We start from the raw sequence: 19,985 nt of genomic DNA, 5'->3' as shown, positions 1-19,985 counted from the left end.
ACATCAATAACTTTCAATACCAGGTGTCTGTGAAGATTAGCCGATGATGATAAACATAAAGCCCTCCTCTACCATTGAATTATGTGAAGAACTTCTTTACTAATTATGGAGATCATGCAGTCTTGTGTTATGCAACCCAGCAAAACACCATACAATTTATAGTAAATAGTCAAGAACAGTTACAAATAATTTGTACTTTTTAAGAAAATGTCTCAAAATGGTTTATTTGATCTAAGTATAGAGCATGTGCTGCAGGTTTTCAGACAAAAGTATTGTGTTTCTAAGGTCTAGAATAGGGTTAGCCCCTGGAAAATTTTGGCAAGTATACCTCAAAGGTGTAACTGACACAGCTTGATTACAAATATTGACATACTATCAACTTCTCGAATTTTACTTTAAAGAGGAAAGACCAAGTTTATAGCATTTTGATCTGACTTGTATTGTCTGGCAACTTTTAGTACTTTTCACACTATATATAAAAACTTTTGTGAGCAAAAGAAGCTGAAATTTTAAACTAAAACAGCTGATGTCCCTTCATCAATGTCGGAGTTATGGACCGTATAATAAGCAGACCATGTTAACCTTTAACCTCTTAGTGTGACCTTGACCTGGGAGCTAGGGGTAAGGGTCTTGTGCATGACACATCATCATCTCATTATATGGTGAACATTTATGCCAAGTGATTTCAAAATCCCTTCCTGGATGGAAGACTAACAGCCCAGACAAGAACTAACCGGACACATGCACGCACCGACAAAAAAATGTGCAGAAGCGATCACACAATTTTCATATGTATACACCAGTCCACAAAAGTTCTTGTGGGTATTAAAAGGCAGAAAAAAATATCTTACATCAAAGATAAGTCAAGCTCAATATCATCAACATCTGATATATCATCATCATCTTCGTCGTAACTTTCTTCCTCACTGTCAAGTTCAAAGGTACTATCTGGGTCAGATTCCTTTCCAACAAAGTCCAAAGAGATTCTGAAATGTAAAAAAGTAAATTAATTTATGGGAAACAGATGCAAAAAAAAATGTGTCAAATATGCAGAACAGATATATCATTATTACACACTTATAAGATCTATAATTATGTCCTCTTTCGCTTCATACTGTTGAAGAGAGTCATGTAACATACTGCTATTTTCAGACTGCATTTAAATAATATAATGATTTAAGTATTTTGTACTTCTTTATATACTAGATGAAATTTAAAGGCGTTAACTGCTGTCATAAGTTATCCATGAAATCACAAGCAATAGTATCTGTTAATCTGAAAATAGAAAAGTTTTCATTTATGATTTGAATTTAATCAAACTTGCACAAAACTTGTGTTGCCATAAGATCTCAGTTCCTTTGTTGAACCAGCCAGATCTCATAATGGGTTCCAGAGTTATGGCCCCTGAAAGGGCCAAAATTAGCTATTCTGACCTTGTCTGCATAATAGCAACTTCATTTATGATTTGATTTTAACCAAACTTGCACACAACTTGTATCACCACAAGATCTTGGTTCCTTTGTTGAACTGGCCAGATTCCATCATGGGTTCCAGAGTTATGGCCCCTTAAAGGTCCAAAATTGGCTATTTTGGCTTTTGCAGCCATATAGAGACTTCGTTTATGGTTTTATTTGATACAAACTTCCAAAATATCTTCAACAACAATAAATCTTGGATTCCATGACAAATCGGATCCAATCGTAGGTTCCAGAGTTATTTTATATCTGATTACCTCCCCTGATTGTAGTCAAAATGGATTTATATCAGTAAGTACTTATAGGACTTATTTGAAATTTCATTATTATCATTAGCTGGACTGAGTCAATCAGGGTAGATAACTATGGACTGATTTTATGTCAAATTACCTCCCTTTATTTCAAATTAAAATGGGTATATCTTCGTAACTAATGAAGATACTGATCTGAAATTTCATTTATGTCAACAGATTTATTTGGCAGATCCTTCTTTTGTTCACTTACAATAATTTTCTTTTTAATTACTTCCCTTTTACGTAAAATAAATAGCTTATTTTTAGTAACTTTTTTATTATTGGCCGTAGGGGAAAACCGAGACCACTTTTCTGTGGTACAACATGGATGGTACCTCCAATTTTTAGGTGTACCTTGTAAGAATTTTTGGTTAAATTTCTTTCCTTTGTTTTTCCTGTCTTTTGGACTTAGATATTTTTTTCTGAGGACCTTCTTGTCCTCAAGTGCAATGATAACAGGTGAGCGATATAGGGCCATCATGGCCCTCTTGTTTTTTTTTTCTTCAGCCCAATGCAAATTTTTGAATATCAACTCTTTGATACTGAAGACAATATACTGTTGTTGCCTGGACAACTGAACCATGTCTAGAGAAAAAGTGCCGGAACTGGTTTGCCCTCCTACAACTATTCAAGCCTTCAAATTATATCGCGAGATTTCTCTATAAAATGTGTCCACATATAAGTGACTGTGCTCATGTTTTTTCTGACTGCTGAAAACTTGTTAGCTTGACTATTCGAAGAATAGGGGAGCTATCCTACTCGCCCCGGCGTGAGCGTTAGCGTCACACAAATGTTTAAGTTTGCGTACCACCCCAAATATTTTCAAAGTCCATTGAGATATTGCTTTCATATTTTGCATACTTGTTTACCATCATGACCCCAGTTTGTAAAAAAGAGGAGGCAACTCTATCAAGCATTTTGACTGAATTATGGCCCCTTTTCGACGTAGAATAAATGTTAAAGTTTGCGTACCACCCCAAATATTTTCAAAGTCCATTGAGGTATTGCTTTCATATTTAGCATACTTGTTTACCATCATGACTCCAGTCTGTAAAAAGGAGGAGGCAACTCTAACAAGCATTTTGACTGAATTATGGCCCCTTTTCGACTTAGAATAAATGTTAAAGTTTGCGTACCACCCCAAATATTTTCAAAGTCCATCGAGATATTGCTTTCATATTTTGCATACTTGTTTACCATCATGACCCCAGTCTGTTAAAAGGAGGAGGCAACTCTATCAAGCATTTTGACTGAATTATGGCCCCTTTTCGACTAAGAATAAATGTTAAAGTTTGCGTACCACCCCAAATATTTTCGAAGTCCATTGAGATCTTGCTTTCATATTTTGCATACTTGTTTACCATCATGACCCAAGTCTGTAAAAAGGAGGAGGCAAAGTTTGCGTAACAGAGACAACTCTATCAAGCATTTTGACTGAATTATGGCCCTTTTTCGACTTAGAATATGCTTAAAGTAATGCTAAAGTTTTACTCATTGCTTATATTAAACTATCAAGCACTGAGAGTAGTCGAGCATGCTGTCCACTGACAGCTCTTGTTTTGAAATTTACTACTTGCAAGTTTTAAATAATTCACTCAGGGATACGTGCTGGTGAAATTATTACGCTTGACGTGTAACTGCTGATTGTGTATAAATTGTGTTCTTTTATGGAAAAGAATAGGGCGAATGTAAATATCTAGAAATGATGCTTTCAGATTCAGTGTTGATAAACAAGAGGACCATGATGGTCCTGAATCGCTCACCTCTTCCCACATGACCCAGTTGATAAACATTCAGACCAACTTTCATATAGATCCCATGAAAAATATGGCCTCTACAGAGGTCACAACGTTTTTTCATTATTTGACCTACTGACCTACATTTTGAAGGCACGTGACCCACTTTCGAACTTGACCTAGATATCATCAAGATGAACATTCTGACCAATTTTCATGACGATCCATTCACAAATATGGCCTCTAGAAATGTCACAAGGTTTTTCTATTTTTAGACCTACTGACCTAGTTTTTGACCGTACATGACCCTGTTTCGAACTTGACCTAGATATCATCAAGATGAACATTCAGACCAACTTTCATACAGATCCCATGAAAAATATGGCCTTTAGAGAGGTCACAAGGTTTTTTTATTATTTGACCTACTGACCTAGTTTTTGAAGGCACGTGACCCATTTTCGAACTTGACCTAGATATCATCAAGATGAACATTCAGACCAACTTTCATACAGATCCCATGAAAAATATAGCCTCTAGAGAGGTCACAAGGTTTTTCTATTATTTGACCTACTGACACAGTTTTTGATGGCATGTGACCCACTTTCGAACTTGACCTAGATATCATCAAGGTGAACGTTCTGACCAATTTTCATGAAGATCTTGTGAAATATATGGCCTATAGAGAGGTCACAAAGTTTTTCTATTTTTAGACCTACTGACCTAGTTTTTGAGGGCACGTGACCCAGTTTCGAACTTGACCTAGATATCATCAAGGTGAACATTCTGACCAATTTTCATGAAGATCTTTTGAAATATATGGCCTCTAGAGAGGTCACAATGTTTTTCTATTTTTAGACCTACTGACCTGGTTTTTGATGGCACGTGATCCAGTTTCGAACTTGACCTAGATATCATCAAGATGAACATTCTGACTGACTTTCATAAAGATCCCACAAAAAATGTGACCTCTAGAGTGGTCACAAGCAAAAGTTTACGGACGGACGCACGGACGGACGGACGCTGCATGATCACAAAAGCTCACCTTGTCACTATGTGACAGGTGAGCTAAAAAGTTTACGTAATTTAGCATGTTGAAAACTAAATGTCACATTACACAACTGTCTTGATTCGTTCACACATATTTTGGGTTGTTAAGTATATGTGTATACTTTACTAAATGGTTAAGTTTGCGGTTGATTTCCCCGAGGTTAGACTGTGACGTTTGTCTCATTCTTCCAGGTGGCGCTGTATCACCAGCTTTTCAGGAACGCAGACGAACTACTAGAGGGCGCTCCAGAGTCTGATGTTTCCCAGAAAGATCGGTTAGTTCCGCCGGAAGTGGACTGTGACTTTGATGTACTAGCTGAAATTTAATGGAGAAATTCAAACATTAGATTTCTGAATGGAATTTTTGTTAACAGATAGTCGAGATACTTTTTTTCATTTCTAAATTTCTACTTCCTGCTCTTACCAGAATGTCCACAGAATTCTGTCTAGCCCTGTCCTATGTTTTGAGAAGAAAAGAGGCATAAATATAAAAAATTTAAATGCTTAAAGAGTTATCTCCTATGACTGAATCCAGTACAATAGAATCAGAGAATGAAAATACTTGTTGTCTCAATTCTAGAAACATGAAAGAATCTGTTGTTTACAAATATTTAAAAAATGGTTGACCAGTAAGCATGGCAAGTGTTTGCTGTTGTGTTCTACAAGCAGAAAACATATCTTACTTGTATCGGCTAAAGTTGTGCGACTGTGTCCAGATGAAGGCCCAGAACTTTTTTTTGAGATTTCGCCTTTTTACATCAGAACCTGAAATTAATTCAGATTTAATAATTAAATGTCAAATATCTCAATTCACAACATTTCAAAACTGGGAGAGAGAAAAACAGATCCATCAGAAAGAAACAATATTCCAAAAGCGCTGTCTCAAGGAAACTACTGCTTACTTTAAGGTACACAATATGTGATAATGAAGGTAAATCAAATAAAGAAAGTAGTACAATGTCACACCACCATGGAGCAATCAGAGGCAGAACAAATTCTGGAATGTTTAAACCAGGAAACTGTGTGCACCAGACCTTACCCTATACAGTTCACAACAAACCTCGCAAAGTGTGCAACAAACCTCAAGTACTGCACACCAAACCTCACGTAGTACGCACAAGACCTCACGTAGTACGCACCAGACCTCATGTAGTATGCAACAGAATGTATATAGTGCACACCTAACCTGCACAGTGTGCACAAGATCTCAGGTAGTGCGAACTTGACCATTGTCACACAGGCCACAAGATGTCTTAGGGAAATTATCCCCTATAAACGACTGTAACTCCTTCCCCCCCCACCCCTCAAAAAAAAAAACACCACCACCACCCACCCCCACTTCCTGTTGCGAACAATCAAATCAATAGTCGGCCACTAAAAGTTGGAACGACCTATTTTATATTTGTTGGTGTGTATATTTATATTAAATTGGAAACTGAACATGATTTGTATCTTATATATTTTTGTGTTAGTTTGATTACAGGTAAAATTACACCAAAAAAAAATCGATGAATCACTGATTTTGTCCAAAAATTGCATATTGTCGACATCAAAAGTACACATTTTCTTGCTTAAAGAATAATCTACATACAATGTATAAATCCCACTGTTTCATGGATAAAGGAACAAGTTTGGTAAAATAAAATAAAATCATAGCTAAAGCCTTCAATCTGTTTATTACCGACAATGAAAGGATTCAGTGTGATGTCCTGACTGTATGCATGTTTGCTTGCAGCACTGTACAAATGTTTACCACTTTCGTACAAAAGACTGTATACCTGTAAGCAACCGACTTATTCATTAAATAGCGGCTTTTCCATTGCTCCAATGAAGTTTGAACGAGGTGTATAATAGGAGTCACCATGCGGTCTGTCTGTTCAGATTGTTTGTTAGTGTGTCCTCATAAATTTAGTATACCGGTAATTTTATTACACCTAACTCTCTCAAACTTCACACACACATAGGCAATATGTATGTAATGCCCTTTCTCTTCTTTTTCTTTTCTCTTTAAAGTCAATGTCACACTTAGGAGTGTCAATGCCATAACTTCTATATGCATTAATGGATTCTGAAATAACTTGGCACAAATAATGTGTACACAGGTAGAGCTGGTAGCAAGTCACTGGGCTTCATTACATTGTACAAACGTAAAGCTGGTAGCAAAAAGGTCACTGGGTATTATCACAGTTTACACGGGTAGAGTCTAAGCAAGAAAGTCACTGACCTTCATGGCAGTATACACAGGTAAAGCTGGAAGCATGAAGGTCACTGGGCTTCATGACAGTGTACACAGGTAGAGCTGGAAGCAAGAAAGTCATTGATGTCCATGGCAGTATACACAGGTAAAGCTGGAAGCATGAAGGTCACTGGGCTTCATGACAGTGTACACAGGTAGAGCTGGAAGCAAGAAAGTCACTGATCTTCATGGCAGTATACACAGGTAAAGCTGGAAGCAGGAAGGTCACTGGGCTTTATGACAGTGTACACAGGTAGAGCTGGAAGCAAGAAAGTCACTGATCTTCATGGCAGTATACACAGGTAAAGCTGGAAGCATGAAGGTCACTGGGCTTTATGACAGTGTACACTGGTAGAGCTGGAAGCAAGAAAGTCACTGATCTTCATGGCAGTATACACAGGTAAAGCTGGAAGCATGAAGGTCACTGGGCTTTATGACAGTGTACACAGGTAGAGCTGGAAGCAAGAAAGTCACTGATCTTCATGGCAGTGTACACAGGTAGAGCTGGAAGCAAGAAAGTCACTGATCTTCATGGCAATATACACAGGTAATGGGCTTCATTACAGTGTAAGAAAGTCACTGGGCTTCATGACAGTGTACACAGGTAGAGATGTAAGCAAGAAGGTCACTGACCTTCATGGCAGTATACACAGATAAAGCTGGAAGCATGAAGGTCACTGGGCTTCATGACAGTGTACACAGGTAGAGCTGGAAACAAGAAAGTCACTGATCTTCATGGCAGTATACACAGGTAATGGGCTTCATTACAGTGTAAGAAAGTCACTGACCTTCATGGCAGTATACACAGGTAAAGCTGGAAGCATGAAGGTCACTGGGCTTCACGACAGTGTACACAGGTAGAGCTGGAAGCAAGAAAGTCACTGACCTTCATGGCAGTATACACAGGTAAAGCTGAAAGCAAGAAGGTCACTGGGCTTCATGACAGTGTACACAGGTAGGGCTGGAAACAAGAAAGTCACTGATCTTCATGGCAGTATACACAGGTAATGGGCTTCATTACAGTGTAAGAAAGTCACTGACCTTCATGGCAGTATACACAGTTAAAGCTGGAAGCATGAAGTCACTGGGCTTCATAACATTGACACAGGTAGAGCTGGAAGCAAGAGTCACTGACCTTCATGGCAGTATACACAGGCAGACCTGGAAGCAAGATCACTGGGCTTCATGACATTGTACACAGGTAGACCTGGAAGCAAGAAAGTCACTTGGCTACAAGGCAGATTACACAAATAGAGCTGGAAGCAAGGTCACTGACGTTCATGGCAGGATACACAGAAAAAGCTGAAAGCAAGAAATTCACTGTTTTATCACAGTGTACACAGGTAGAACAGGAAGCAAGAAAGTCACTGGGCTTCATAACAGTATACACAGGTAAAGCTGGTAGCAGGAAAGTCACTGACCTTTACGATAGTGTACACATGTAGAACTGGAAGCAAGAAAGTCATTCGGCTTCATGACAGTGTATACAGGTAGAACTGGAAGCAAGAAAGTTACTGGGCTTCATGACAGTGTACACAGGTAGAACTGGCAGAAGGTGAGATAGTATAGGGACAGCGTACATAATTAGAGCTGGCAGAAGTTGAGGTGGTATAGGGGCAGCATACACAGGCAGAGCTGGCAGAAGGTGAGATGGTATAGGGACAGCATGCACAGGCAGAGCTGGCAGAAGATGAGATGGTACAGGGACAGCATACACAGGTAGAGCTGGCAGAAGGTGAGATGGTACAGGGACAGCATGCACAGGTAGAGCTGGCAGAAGGTGAGATGGTACAGGGACAGCGTGCACAGGTACAGCTGGCAGAAGGTGAGATGGTACAGGGGACAGTGTACACAGGTAGAGCTGGCAGAAGATGAGATGGTACAGGGACAGCGTACACAGGTAGAGTTGGCAAAAGGTGAGATGGTATAGGGACAGAAGGTGAGATGGTACAGGGACAGTGTACACAGAGAGAGCTGACATAAGGTGAGATGGTACAGGGACAGTGTACACAGGTACAGCTGGCAGAATGGGAGATGGTACAGGGGACAGTGTACACAGGTAGAGCTGGCAGAAGATGAGATGGTACAGGGACAGCGTACACAGGTAGAGCTTGCAGAAGGTAAGATGGTATAGGGACAGCATACACAGGCAGAGTTGGCAAAAGGTGAGATGGTATAGTGACAGAAGGTGAGATGGTACAGGGACAGTGTACACAGAGAGAGCTGACATAAGGTGAGATGGTACAGGGACAGTGTACACAGGTACAGCTGGCAGAATGGGAGATGGTACAGGGGACAGTGTACACAGGTAGAGCTGGCAGAAGATGAGATGGTACAGGGACAGCGTACACAGGTAGAGCTTGCAGAAGGTAAGATGGTATAGGGACAGCATACACAGGCAGAGTTGGCAAAAGGTGAGATGGTATAGGGATAGAAGGTGAGATGGTACAGGGACAGTGTACACAGAGAGAGCTGACATAAGGTGAGATGATACAGGGACAGTGTACACAGGTACAGCTGGCAGAATGGGAGATGGTACAGGGGACAGTGTACACAGGTAGAGCTGGCAGAAGGTGAGATGGTATAGGGAGTGCAGGCAAGTAATCCAGTACCAGCTGCAGTTTTGTTGTTTATGTTGTATTACTGGAAAACACAAGATTTAGTGTTTTCATGTGAGATATGACTCACACATTGTTTGATGTATCAAAGTATTTTTGTGATCAAAGTTGGACAGTCAGACTCCTGCTACCAACAGAATAAAATTCTATGATCATTGAATGATAACTGAACTTTCATCAGGATATATACTACTAAAAACAATGATTATATTATAGTCTCAGTAATGGTCTTTTCATTGTTGATACGATACCGAATAGACTTGATAAGTTACGATGTAATACAGAAAATAAACAAGAGGGCCATGATGGCCCTATATCGCTCACCTGTTATCATTGCACTTGAGGACAAGAAGGTCCTCAAAAAAATATCTAAGTCCAAAGGACAGGAACAACAAAGGAAAGAAATTTAACCAAAAAGAAAAACAAAATTCTTACAAGGTACAGATATGTCAAAATACACCTAACAATTGGAGGTACCATCCATGTTGTACCACAGAAAAGTGGTCTCGGTTTTTCCCTACGGCCAATAATAAAAAAGTTACTAAAAATAGGCTATTTATAGTAACGTAAAAGGGAAGTAATTCAAAAGAAAATTATTGTAAGTTAACAAAAGAAGGATCTGCCAAATAAATCTGTTGACATAAATGAAATTTCAGATCAGTATCTTCATTAGTTACGGAGATATACCCATTTTAATTTGAAATAAAGGGAGGTAATTTGACATAAAATCAGTCCATAGTTATCTACCCTGATTGGCTCGGTCCAACTAATGACAATAATGAAATTTCAAATAAGTCCTGTAAGTACTTACTGATATAAATCCATTTTGACTACAATCAGGGGAGGTAATCAGATATAAAATAACTCTGGAAACTACGGTAAAGGGCTTGTTTATTATAGTGTCACCCCTATTGAAAGGGCCAGCCAATTTGACTTATGAGACACCTTTATTGTGTGTACCAATTACCTCCCAACTCCTACCACTATGCCAGGCGCCAGGCGGATAGAAGTTGGTAACCATTCATTTAACGATTGGATCTGATTTGTCATGGAATCCAAGATTTATTGTTGTTGAAGATATTTTGGAAGTTTGTATCAAATAAAACCATAAATGAAGTCTCTATGTAACAAGGTGGATTATTCTGGATCTTAAGTTATTCAGAAGTTGCTTCCCTTTGACCAATTCTTAGTAGCAACCAGTCAAGCACTGCAATAAGTTCCCGCTGTTATATGAATTTTAGTCACATGACCCCGCTTTTTATTCAGTTGTCCGACATGTTTTCAAGGGGACAGGTGGAATTGTTCCATTATAATATAGTTTATGTTCATGGAGGAGTTTTGGATTCTTTTGAGGTTAGGAAATGTTTTTGTTGCCTTGCAATTTATTTCTTAGACAAGTTGCAAATGAGCTGTGTTTAATTGCATTGTGTTTTTAATACTTAATTCATGTACATGCATTGTTGACATGATTGATGAATTCTAAGATGGCGGCATATTATTAACTTGTTGCAGTAATTCTAAGACATCACTGTTTCTATTCCATTGTACACCTTGTTTTGCAGTCTTATAGTAACACATGGTGGCAGTGTCAGTAACCAGCTCACTGAGAAAGTACATTTTTGGTGTGTGTGTGTCTGTGAGGTCAACAAAGAGCCCAATCCACAATTGGTATGTATTTTTATATGTAAACTATGTGATATTGTTATTTTTTTGTTACATGTATTTCATGGGTTCTACTTATTTTATGTTAATTAAATAACCATTGAGCCGGCCACTAGACAGGAAATACCAGCACCCATTTGTGCTACATTGCTTGATGATTATTATATGTATTGAAGTTGTAATGTATAATGATGATTGTATAATTATCATGATGAATGTATAATTATGATTATTGTATAGTTTAAATGTATGTTGTGTACTTGTATGTTAATGATCTCTTTGCAAAAGTATTGAATGCATTTGTACTTATTTTCAGAGCTTGAGATCTGGGAGATTAGAGAGATCAGTGAGATCCAGATTACAGTACTGTACACATTCAGTTGGATTTTAAATGAGAAACTGTACAAGATTATGTATATGATCAAGCTGATTTTGATAGAACTTTACAGCAAGTGTTACTTTCTAAATATACAAGCACTGAGATCATTTAGTTTAATATGAACATTAAACCGGATAGTCGAACCCACCTCGCCTTATCTTTTCCTTTAATTTATTTAACAAAAGGGCATAAAGAAGGCCAGGTAACATCTATATGGCTGCAAAAGCCAAAATAGCCAATTTTGGACATTTAAGGGGCCATAACTCTGGAACCCATGATGGAATCTGGCCAGTTTAAGAAAGGAACCAAGATCTTTTTGTGATACAAGTTGTGTGCAAGTTTGGTTAAAATCAAATCATAAACGAAGTTGCTGCTATTGTGCAGACAAGGTCAAAATAGCTAATTTTGGCCCTTTCAGGGGCCATAACTCTGGAACCCATTAGGGGATCTGGCCGGTTCAATAAAGGAACTCAGATCTTATGGCAACACAAGTTTTGTGCAAGTTTGATTAAATTCAAATCATAAATGAAGCTGCTATTGTGCAGACAAGGGCAAAAAAAACTAATTCTGGTCCTTTCAGGGGCCATAACTCTGGAACCCATAATGGAATCTGGCCAGTTCAAAAAAGGAACCAAGATCTTATGGTGATACAAGTTGTGTGCCAGTTTGGTAAAAATCAAATCATAAATAAAGCTGCTAATGTGCAGACAAGGTCAAAATAGCTGATTTTGGCCCTTTCAGGGGCCATAACTCTGGAACCCATAATGGGATCTGGCCAGTTCAAGAAAGGAACCGTGATCTTATGATGATACAAGTTGTGTGCAAGTTTGGTTAAAATAAAATCATAAATGAAACCACTATCGTGCAGACAAGAAATTGTTGACGGACGGACGCACGGCGGACAACGGACGAAGGGTGATCACAAAAGCTCACTTTGTCACTATGTGACAGGTGAGCTAAAAATATGTAAAGTTGTGGTGTCCAGAACTTCATTGAAAGTTACACAATTGTATAAATAAGAGTGCCAGAATGTCACAATATACACCCCTCACAGCAAATTTCGTTAAACTAGCACCTGTATTTGCAAATGGAATTTTAATTTTGTGGTTGTTTACTAATCATTGTACTTCTTCTGCTTTTCTAAACCCACAAAAAATCTCCTTACCAGGTATAAATACCTTAAAATACACCTAAAATTTGAAAGTAACACCTATATTGTACCATAGAAAAGTGGTCTTGGTTTTTCCCTACGGTCAATTTAAAAAATTACAGGATAAATTATTTATAGTAGATTCTAACAACTAATCTTTAAAAAAAACTAGAAATGTGTCCATGGGACACAGATGCCCCCACTACATGACATTAAAATGACAATTTTTTCCCAAATCAGGGGCCATAACTCCTACAATACTGAATGAATCCGGACGCGAAACCCCAGGTGCACAACTGCACATGCTGATCAACATTCCTGTAAACTTTGGTGACTCTAGGTCAAATACGTTTGGAGCTATGCACAACACAACATTAAAATGACCAATTTTTAACTAAGTCAGGGGCCATAACTCCTACATGACTGAATGAATCCGGACGCGAAACCCCAGGTGCACAACTGCACATGCTGACCAACATTCCTGTAAACTTTGGTGACTCTAGGTCAAATACTTTTGGAGCTACGCATTTTTTAACGAAGTCAGGGGCTATAACTCCTACAAGACTGAATGAATCTGGATGTGAAACCCCAGGTGCACAACTGCACATGCTGACCAACATTCCTGTAAACTTTGGTGACTTTAGGTCAAATACTTTTGGAGCTATGCACGACACAACATTAAAATGACCAATTTTTTACTAAGTCAGGGGCCATAACTCCTACATAACTGGATGAATCCGGACGCGAAACCCCAGGTGCACAACTACACATGCTGACCAACATTCCTGTAAAGTTTTGTGACTCTAAGTCATATACTTTTGGAGCTAGGCGCGACACAACACTAAAATGACCAATTTTTACAAAGTCAGGGGCCATAACTTCTACATGACTGGATGAATCCGGACGCGAAACCCCAGGTGCACAACTACACATGCTGACCAACATTCCTGTAAAGTTTTGTGACTCTAAGTCATATATTTTTGGAGCTAGGCGCGACACAACACTAAAATGACCAATCTTTACAAAGTCAGGGGCCATAACTTCTACATGACTGTATGAATCCAGACGCGAAACCCAAGGTGCACAACTACACATGCTGACCAACATTCCTGTAAAGTTTTGTGACTCTACGTCAAATACTTTTGGAGCTAGGCGCGACACAACATTCTCGGAAGGACGGACGGACGAAAGGACGGACAAGGGCAAATCTATATGCCCCCCACCCCCCAAAGTGGGGGCATAAAAATTGTAAGTCCACAAAAAGATCCTTTCCAGTTAGAACTACATGTAGGTTAAAAAACACCTCAAAATTGGAAGTAACATGCATATTGTATTACAGAAAAGTGGTCTCCATTTATTTATTTTGTTGTGTTTAACATCGCACCCACACAACCATATGTTATAGGGCAACTTTCCAGCTTTGATGAAGAACCCAGGTGCCCCTCTGTGGATTATTTCATCACGAGCAGGTACATGGGTAGAACCATTGACCTTCCATAAGCCAACTGGATGGCTTCCTCACGCATATAAAGAATTCAGCGTCCCCAGTGAGGCTCGAACCCACATCCACGAGGGGCAAATGATTTGAGATGTTTTAATTCAACAGAAGACATCTGACTTAATGACAAAATAACCAGTACAGATATAGACACAAAACTTTCTTATTCTTTGCAAAGTCGAGCTGAAATTCAGCTTTATAATTTTGTACCCTGGACACTATGTTATATTGCAGTATGAAAATATTAACAGTTTACATAGATGAAATAAAAGTTGATTCACTGCCTTATATTTGTTATCACACTTACTGATAAAATTAATGCATCCAACATATACCATGATGTTGTTAATTGACAGATTATCAAATTACCTGTTTCAAGACCCAGCTGAACTCTGATGTTTCCATGAATAACAGACATTCTTGTCCTTAGCAACTTGTATCTACTGTAGCTTGTCTTTTCTGGTGTCATTTTCCTTTTCTTTTTCCTGTTAGACAATCTTAAAAGATATAACAAAGAAAGAATTTAACTGCCAGAATAACATCCAATATACATTTATCACCCTTTATTAAATGTGACATCTTCAAAACATTAAAGCTACTGGCAATAATGTATGAAGCCAAGTTTGTGATTTATTTGTGCCTTTTTTTCCATACTGGCAAACTGATTTGATTTCTAGACAATATTAATACAAGAGCACCGCCTTGCGGTTGTAGACTCTCATCTGATTTTTTTTTTCTCTCTGTATAATAGAAATATTGTCCTACCCATGATTTTCTAAGTCCAAAAAGGGTCATAAATCTTGAAAAAATCAAGATGGAGTTATGTTTCTTGCTGTACAGAGTCAGCTTATGATGATAAACAACTGTTACAAGTTTCAAAGCAATAGCTTTGATAGTTTAGGAGATAAAAAATACCTAATTTAAAACATAAAACTTAACCAATAAATCTGATATTTTCTAAGTCCTAAAGGGGCCATAAGTCTTGAAAAAAGCAGGATGGAGTTATGTTTCTTGCTGTACAGGGTCAACTTACATGTATGATGGTGAACAAGTGTTGCAATATCTTTGATAGTTTAGGAGAAAAGCTGACCTAAACATAAAACTTAACCAGGCAACAGCGATGCTGATCAAGTGATGACAATAACTCATCATTTTTTCTTTCAAAAAATCAGATGAGCTAATAAGAACAAGAGCTGTCTGTAAGACAGACAATGCTTGACTATTCCAACTTTATTCTCAGAAGCAGGAACAATACCCTCAATGTTAAAATATCTATCGAGTTTCAATCCAGTAACTTACATGCAAAACGTAACCAAAAGGGGGCAGGATTTGGCCAAAATTCATGAGTGATGGGACTTGATACTACCACCTAGTTTTATAACTTGACGACAAACATTAAGTTTCAATTCAATAACTGCATTTTTTGTGAGAGCAACTTTTGCATGCAAAACTTTAACTGTCCAAAAGGGGGGCATAATTTGCCCTAAGCACAATTCAGAGTTATGAAACTTGACCAATATAGACTAGCAAATGACCTAGAAAAAGAAAACAAGAGTGTCATGATGACCCTAGATCGCTCACCTGAGTAATATGAGCTACATGTTTCAAATGGATGCTAAAATATTAAGAACTATATAAAGAAGGTAGATCATAAGTCACATTTATGGTGACTGAAAGTCAGTTTTAAGATCGTGTGCAAAATTGCACATGTCATCGAAATTTCAAGGCTGTATCTTTAAAAACAAGAAAGCAGGTCAAAAGGTTAAGATCAAAGTCAAGTGATCCGTAACTGCTTGGGTTCACAAACCTAGGAAATATGATCTGATAATTTTTAAAGTATTTTTCCTATATAACTCATAGTTTTAAAAAGTGGCCCTCAGAGCAGAGCCTCTTTTCACCCATAATTTGAACAAACTTGTTAGAGATTCACCAGGCAATGCTATATACCAAATATCAAAGACCTAGGCCTTGAACTTTTATATATACATGTATAAGTCAATGTTAAACTTGGTACCCCCAGGCCAGGGCCTCTTTTCACCCTTGGGACATAACTTGAACAAGGCAGTCTGAAAGACAGCTAAATACCCCGCCAATGCTATGGATAGTGAAAGGGTTTTGATGAGGTGATCATTTGACCAAAGTTTTATAAAATTCCTTCAAGGGGTTAAGGAGATATGTGACGCACCATGACATTTTGGGTCCAAATTCGGCGTTACGTCATTTGAGAAAACATCGATTAAAGTTACGTCACAAAAAATGGTGGACGTTACCACGTGTTCGCGGCAATTAATGCATTAATGTTTTCAATAATACTCTACCTTGCCACAAGAAATAAATGAAGTGACATAAACATTTCCTTGTTTTGCAATTTCGTTTCTTTAAATTTTTAAAATGATTGATAATTTATCGCCCTTTGAATCGACACGCCATTTGTAAACATCGAAGGTCGCGGAGAAAATGAAATTACCAAAAACAGTTATTTGATGATTTATTTCGATTGTATAAAGAATCACAGTTAACGAATCTCAAGGTAAGTAAGTATTTAAGCGATATGTAGGGTTTAAAATATTATTTGAGTTCATATCGACTGTTTTATTCGATATCTTTTCGAAAAATAGCCCGGATTTGACACTAATGACAGTTTGGAGGTAGCTCAATTCTAGCAACAACCACCACTTTTTGTTAGTTTTGATTTACAGAAATAAAATTATGTTTTTGGATTCTAATATGTGTATGAATGACAAATCAATTGTACTTTTGAATGTAATATTACCGATAAAGTTTTATGCGGTGTTAAAGTCATGTCCTAGATTTTGACACGTGACAACTTTTTCAGGTTTTTGTGCAAAAGTGTCCGCAGTTAATTGCACTTTTACCGCTAAATGTATTTGATTTATTTTGATATGACTTATTCATCCACTATAAAGGAGCATTTTCCTAGTTTCTTTAGAGAGATTACGAAGCCATTCAATAAAAAAAATATGACTGAAAATTTAGCCCCATTCAAATACATGGTACTTTCACTTTGGAAAACGGTGTATAATTTCTAATCTGCAAATTTTTAAGTCTTGAAAATCATAGTGACTGACCAGGAACAGTTGAAACACATCTATTGTCAGCTTCAATTACTTATTTCTTACTTGTAATGTCAAATCAGTCCATACATAAAACTTCTACAAGGCATAAATATTGTTTTTACTTGGAATGAGACAGTTTTTTCCAAAGCTTTTCAATTTTTTGTTAAATGTGCATACTGTTCACCTGGCCATTATTTCTGGATTCCTCACCATTTTGTACTGTTCTTGGCATGTCACTGACAACCACTTTGTAAAATGAATTAACTTTAGATACATTTTGTTTTGAAAGTCTTGCCAGGGATTCAAACCTATTACTCTTTTTATAGAAGTCTTTGTGCTCTATGTACTGAGCTTACTGCCCAGGGCATTTTTATCTTACATTTCAGCCTTTTTCAGCTTTTTTTTTCATTTTACAGATCAACCACTGAGGATTGTTTGGCTTGATGCAATGACCTTAAACAGTTAAAGGATTTTCCAGGAAGGTCTATACACCACAAGCTGGATTTTTTGGGGGTTTGTAAATTTCTTCATACATTTTTACAGTTACTATGCTGCTATTCTAAGAAAGATAAAGACATTAAAGTAACATAAACATAAATGATCTATTTTATTCATAACATTTTAAGAAAAAAGATTTTAATTATAGACCCATTCAGCAAGTATGTTTTAGTATATTAAGAAGTGAATAGGTAATGATATATAATAATTAAATATATCATGTATGTATGTTTACATTAAGTATGATTGCATGAATTGTATGTCTAGTCTGTCAGAATCTTAGCTAGCTTATGTATTCTTGAAAAGCTACTTTTTCTGCTTGAATACTGTAAGATTCTTGGATGAATTTATACTTATCAATTCCTCTTAAGCTTAAAAAATGCTTTACAGTCTTATATTCTATAACCTTATACTAATCTTAAAATGAAGTTCTAATGTTGTTGAATTTTTGTTTTGCAGTGATGAAAGAACTATGAATATGTGAAAGGGAATGAAACAGAATGAATTAATATGTTATACTGATCATCCAGCTGAAATCATGCCTATGGAATAGAGTGCATGTCACAAATACTGATATGAGCAAATAACTTCATATTGCACAAATAAGTTCATGTTTCCTGCCCTCATGACCTGAAAAAGTTAAACAGTCTAATTCAAATTACATATGTGTTTCAAGAAAAAGTAAAACTTAGTCAACTGTGAGAAACATTGGGTAAAAGTATTTTATAAGTGTTTTGTTGCCATGACAGCAGAATTGTTCTAACAATACAGAATTTAACTTATGAATTTTCCAAAACTGCATGCATGAAATACTAAGACATGTCTGTTGAATAAATCCTAGTTGTTTCAAAACTACAACATGTATGACATTTAGAGCACAACCTTTGGATGAAACATTTTTACAATCAAAACTGCCTTGCCAGTGTGGGTGTAGGAAGGATTTTCCCAGAAATGGCCATGACAGAAAACTTCCAATATAGCAGAAAATATTTGTTTCTGGCTAAATATAATATATTTTATTTCAAGCATTAATCATGTAAATCCATGGTTATAACTGTGTTAAAAGATATTTTTACATGAACTTTGCAGAAATAGCTAATTTTGTTGCAAAACATTGTGAGTTGCCATGGTAACACAAATTTGACTTTAATTTAGATTTGTTTGATTATGTAGACAGCATGTTTCTTATTTATATTCTGCAAATCAGACTAATATCTTTTATGTGTAATCATTGCATCAACAAAACATGTCATAACACAAATCTGCCATAAAATGGCAGAGTTGTAATGCAAAATATGTAGTTCTCAGTGTCAAATTATATTACATGAAACATGTTTTTTTTTTAATAAATGATCATAATTGACCATTTGTGGTGTAAAACAAATGTATACTGAACAGATGCTAAATGAATGTTCTGATTCTTTAAGAAAATATTGCATTGTTGCCATGGTAACATTAATTTGACTTTTAAATTATTTTGGATATCATCATATGTAAACAACATCTTTCTTGTTTATATGTTATATTTGTTAAGCTGTATTATGTTAGTGAATATATTTTCATATGTAATAATTGCATCAGCAAAGCACTATGTTATCACACAAGTCTGCCTTAAAATGGCAAGAGCTGTAACTGAGAGAGGTGTATCCGAAAAGTATGTATTTCTCAAACAATATTACATTAATTTGCATGGAATGATGTCTCTTACTTTTAAATAAGAAAACAGACAGCTTTTGATGTAAATTTATGGAAAAACACTTCAAATGTTCAAATTATTACAAAGAAATTAACAAAAATGTTAGTATTTTTGTAAGAAAATACCACATTGTTGCCATGGTAATGTTAGTATTTTTGTAAGAAAATACCACATCGTTGCCATGGTAATGATTCACTGATCAGTATATCTAAATCTTCTGAAATTTTAGCAAACTCACAGTTGATAATAACAGTCTAATAATTATATCTTCTTGCCTGATTTTCTTTCTTACTGTTTAATAGATCAGGTGTCTATAACAATAAGATTAATGTCCTAGTTTTTGGGATGTTGTCTAATTTGATATCAAATAAAGTCTGTATTTTGTTCAAAAGAATGTCATAAAACAGTTGTCTGTAAACTGTTTGCACACTAGAAAAAGTTACTTGTGTATTTATTTCACATTTTATGTAATTTATTGCTCGATTCATCAAGGGACTGTAAAAAAAGAGGTTAAACAACAGTGTTGCTATAGAAACGATTTTTAGAACATAAATATTTTTATACTACATGAAAGAAAGAGACAAAAAGAAATACATTCCATTAATTGCATGTTGCTTTTG

General features: G+C 36.7%; 1 protein-coding gene and 2 long non-coding RNA genes across 3 annotated transcripts; 2 read left to right on the top strand and 1 right to left on the bottom strand.

Moving 5' to 3' along the window:
- Positions 1 to 8,249: 8,249 nt before the first annotated feature.
- Positions 8,250 to 9,266, bottom strand: LOC128549812 (uncharacterized). Its single transcript, XM_053527466.1, has one exon. The coding sequence runs from the start codon at positions 9,264 to 9,266 to the stop codon at positions 8,250 to 8,252; it is 1,017 nt and encodes a 338-aa protein (XP_053383441.1).
- Positions 9,267 to 10,559: 1,293 nt separating this feature from the next.
- On the top strand, positions 10,560 to 11,593 carry LOC123538483 (uncharacterized). The gene is made up of 3 exons (XR_008367583.1): positions 10,560 to 10,758; positions 10,968 to 11,073; positions 11,384 to 11,593. It is a non-coding gene; the product is annotated as an uncharacterized LOC123538483 (long non-coding RNA).
- A 4,681-nt stretch (positions 11,594 to 16,274) lies between these two features.
- Positions 16,275 to 19,644, top strand: LOC128549416 (uncharacterized). Its single transcript, XR_008367586.1, has 3 exons — positions 16,275 to 16,624; positions 17,588 to 17,684; positions 18,129 to 19,644. It is a non-coding gene; the product is annotated as an uncharacterized LOC128549416 (long non-coding RNA).
- Positions 19,645 to 19,985: the final 341 nt, after the last annotated feature.

The sequence above is a fragment of the Mercenaria mercenaria genome, chromosome 16 (genome assembly GCF_021730395.1).
Source record: "Mercenaria mercenaria strain notata chromosome 16, MADL_Memer_1, whole genome shotgun sequence".
NCBI classification, from domain to species: domain Eukaryota; kingdom Metazoa; phylum Mollusca; class Bivalvia; order Venerida; family Veneridae; genus Mercenaria; species Mercenaria mercenaria.
The sequence above is the reverse complement of the archived record's forward strand: the minus strand, read 5'-3'. Positions and strand labels throughout refer to the sequence as shown.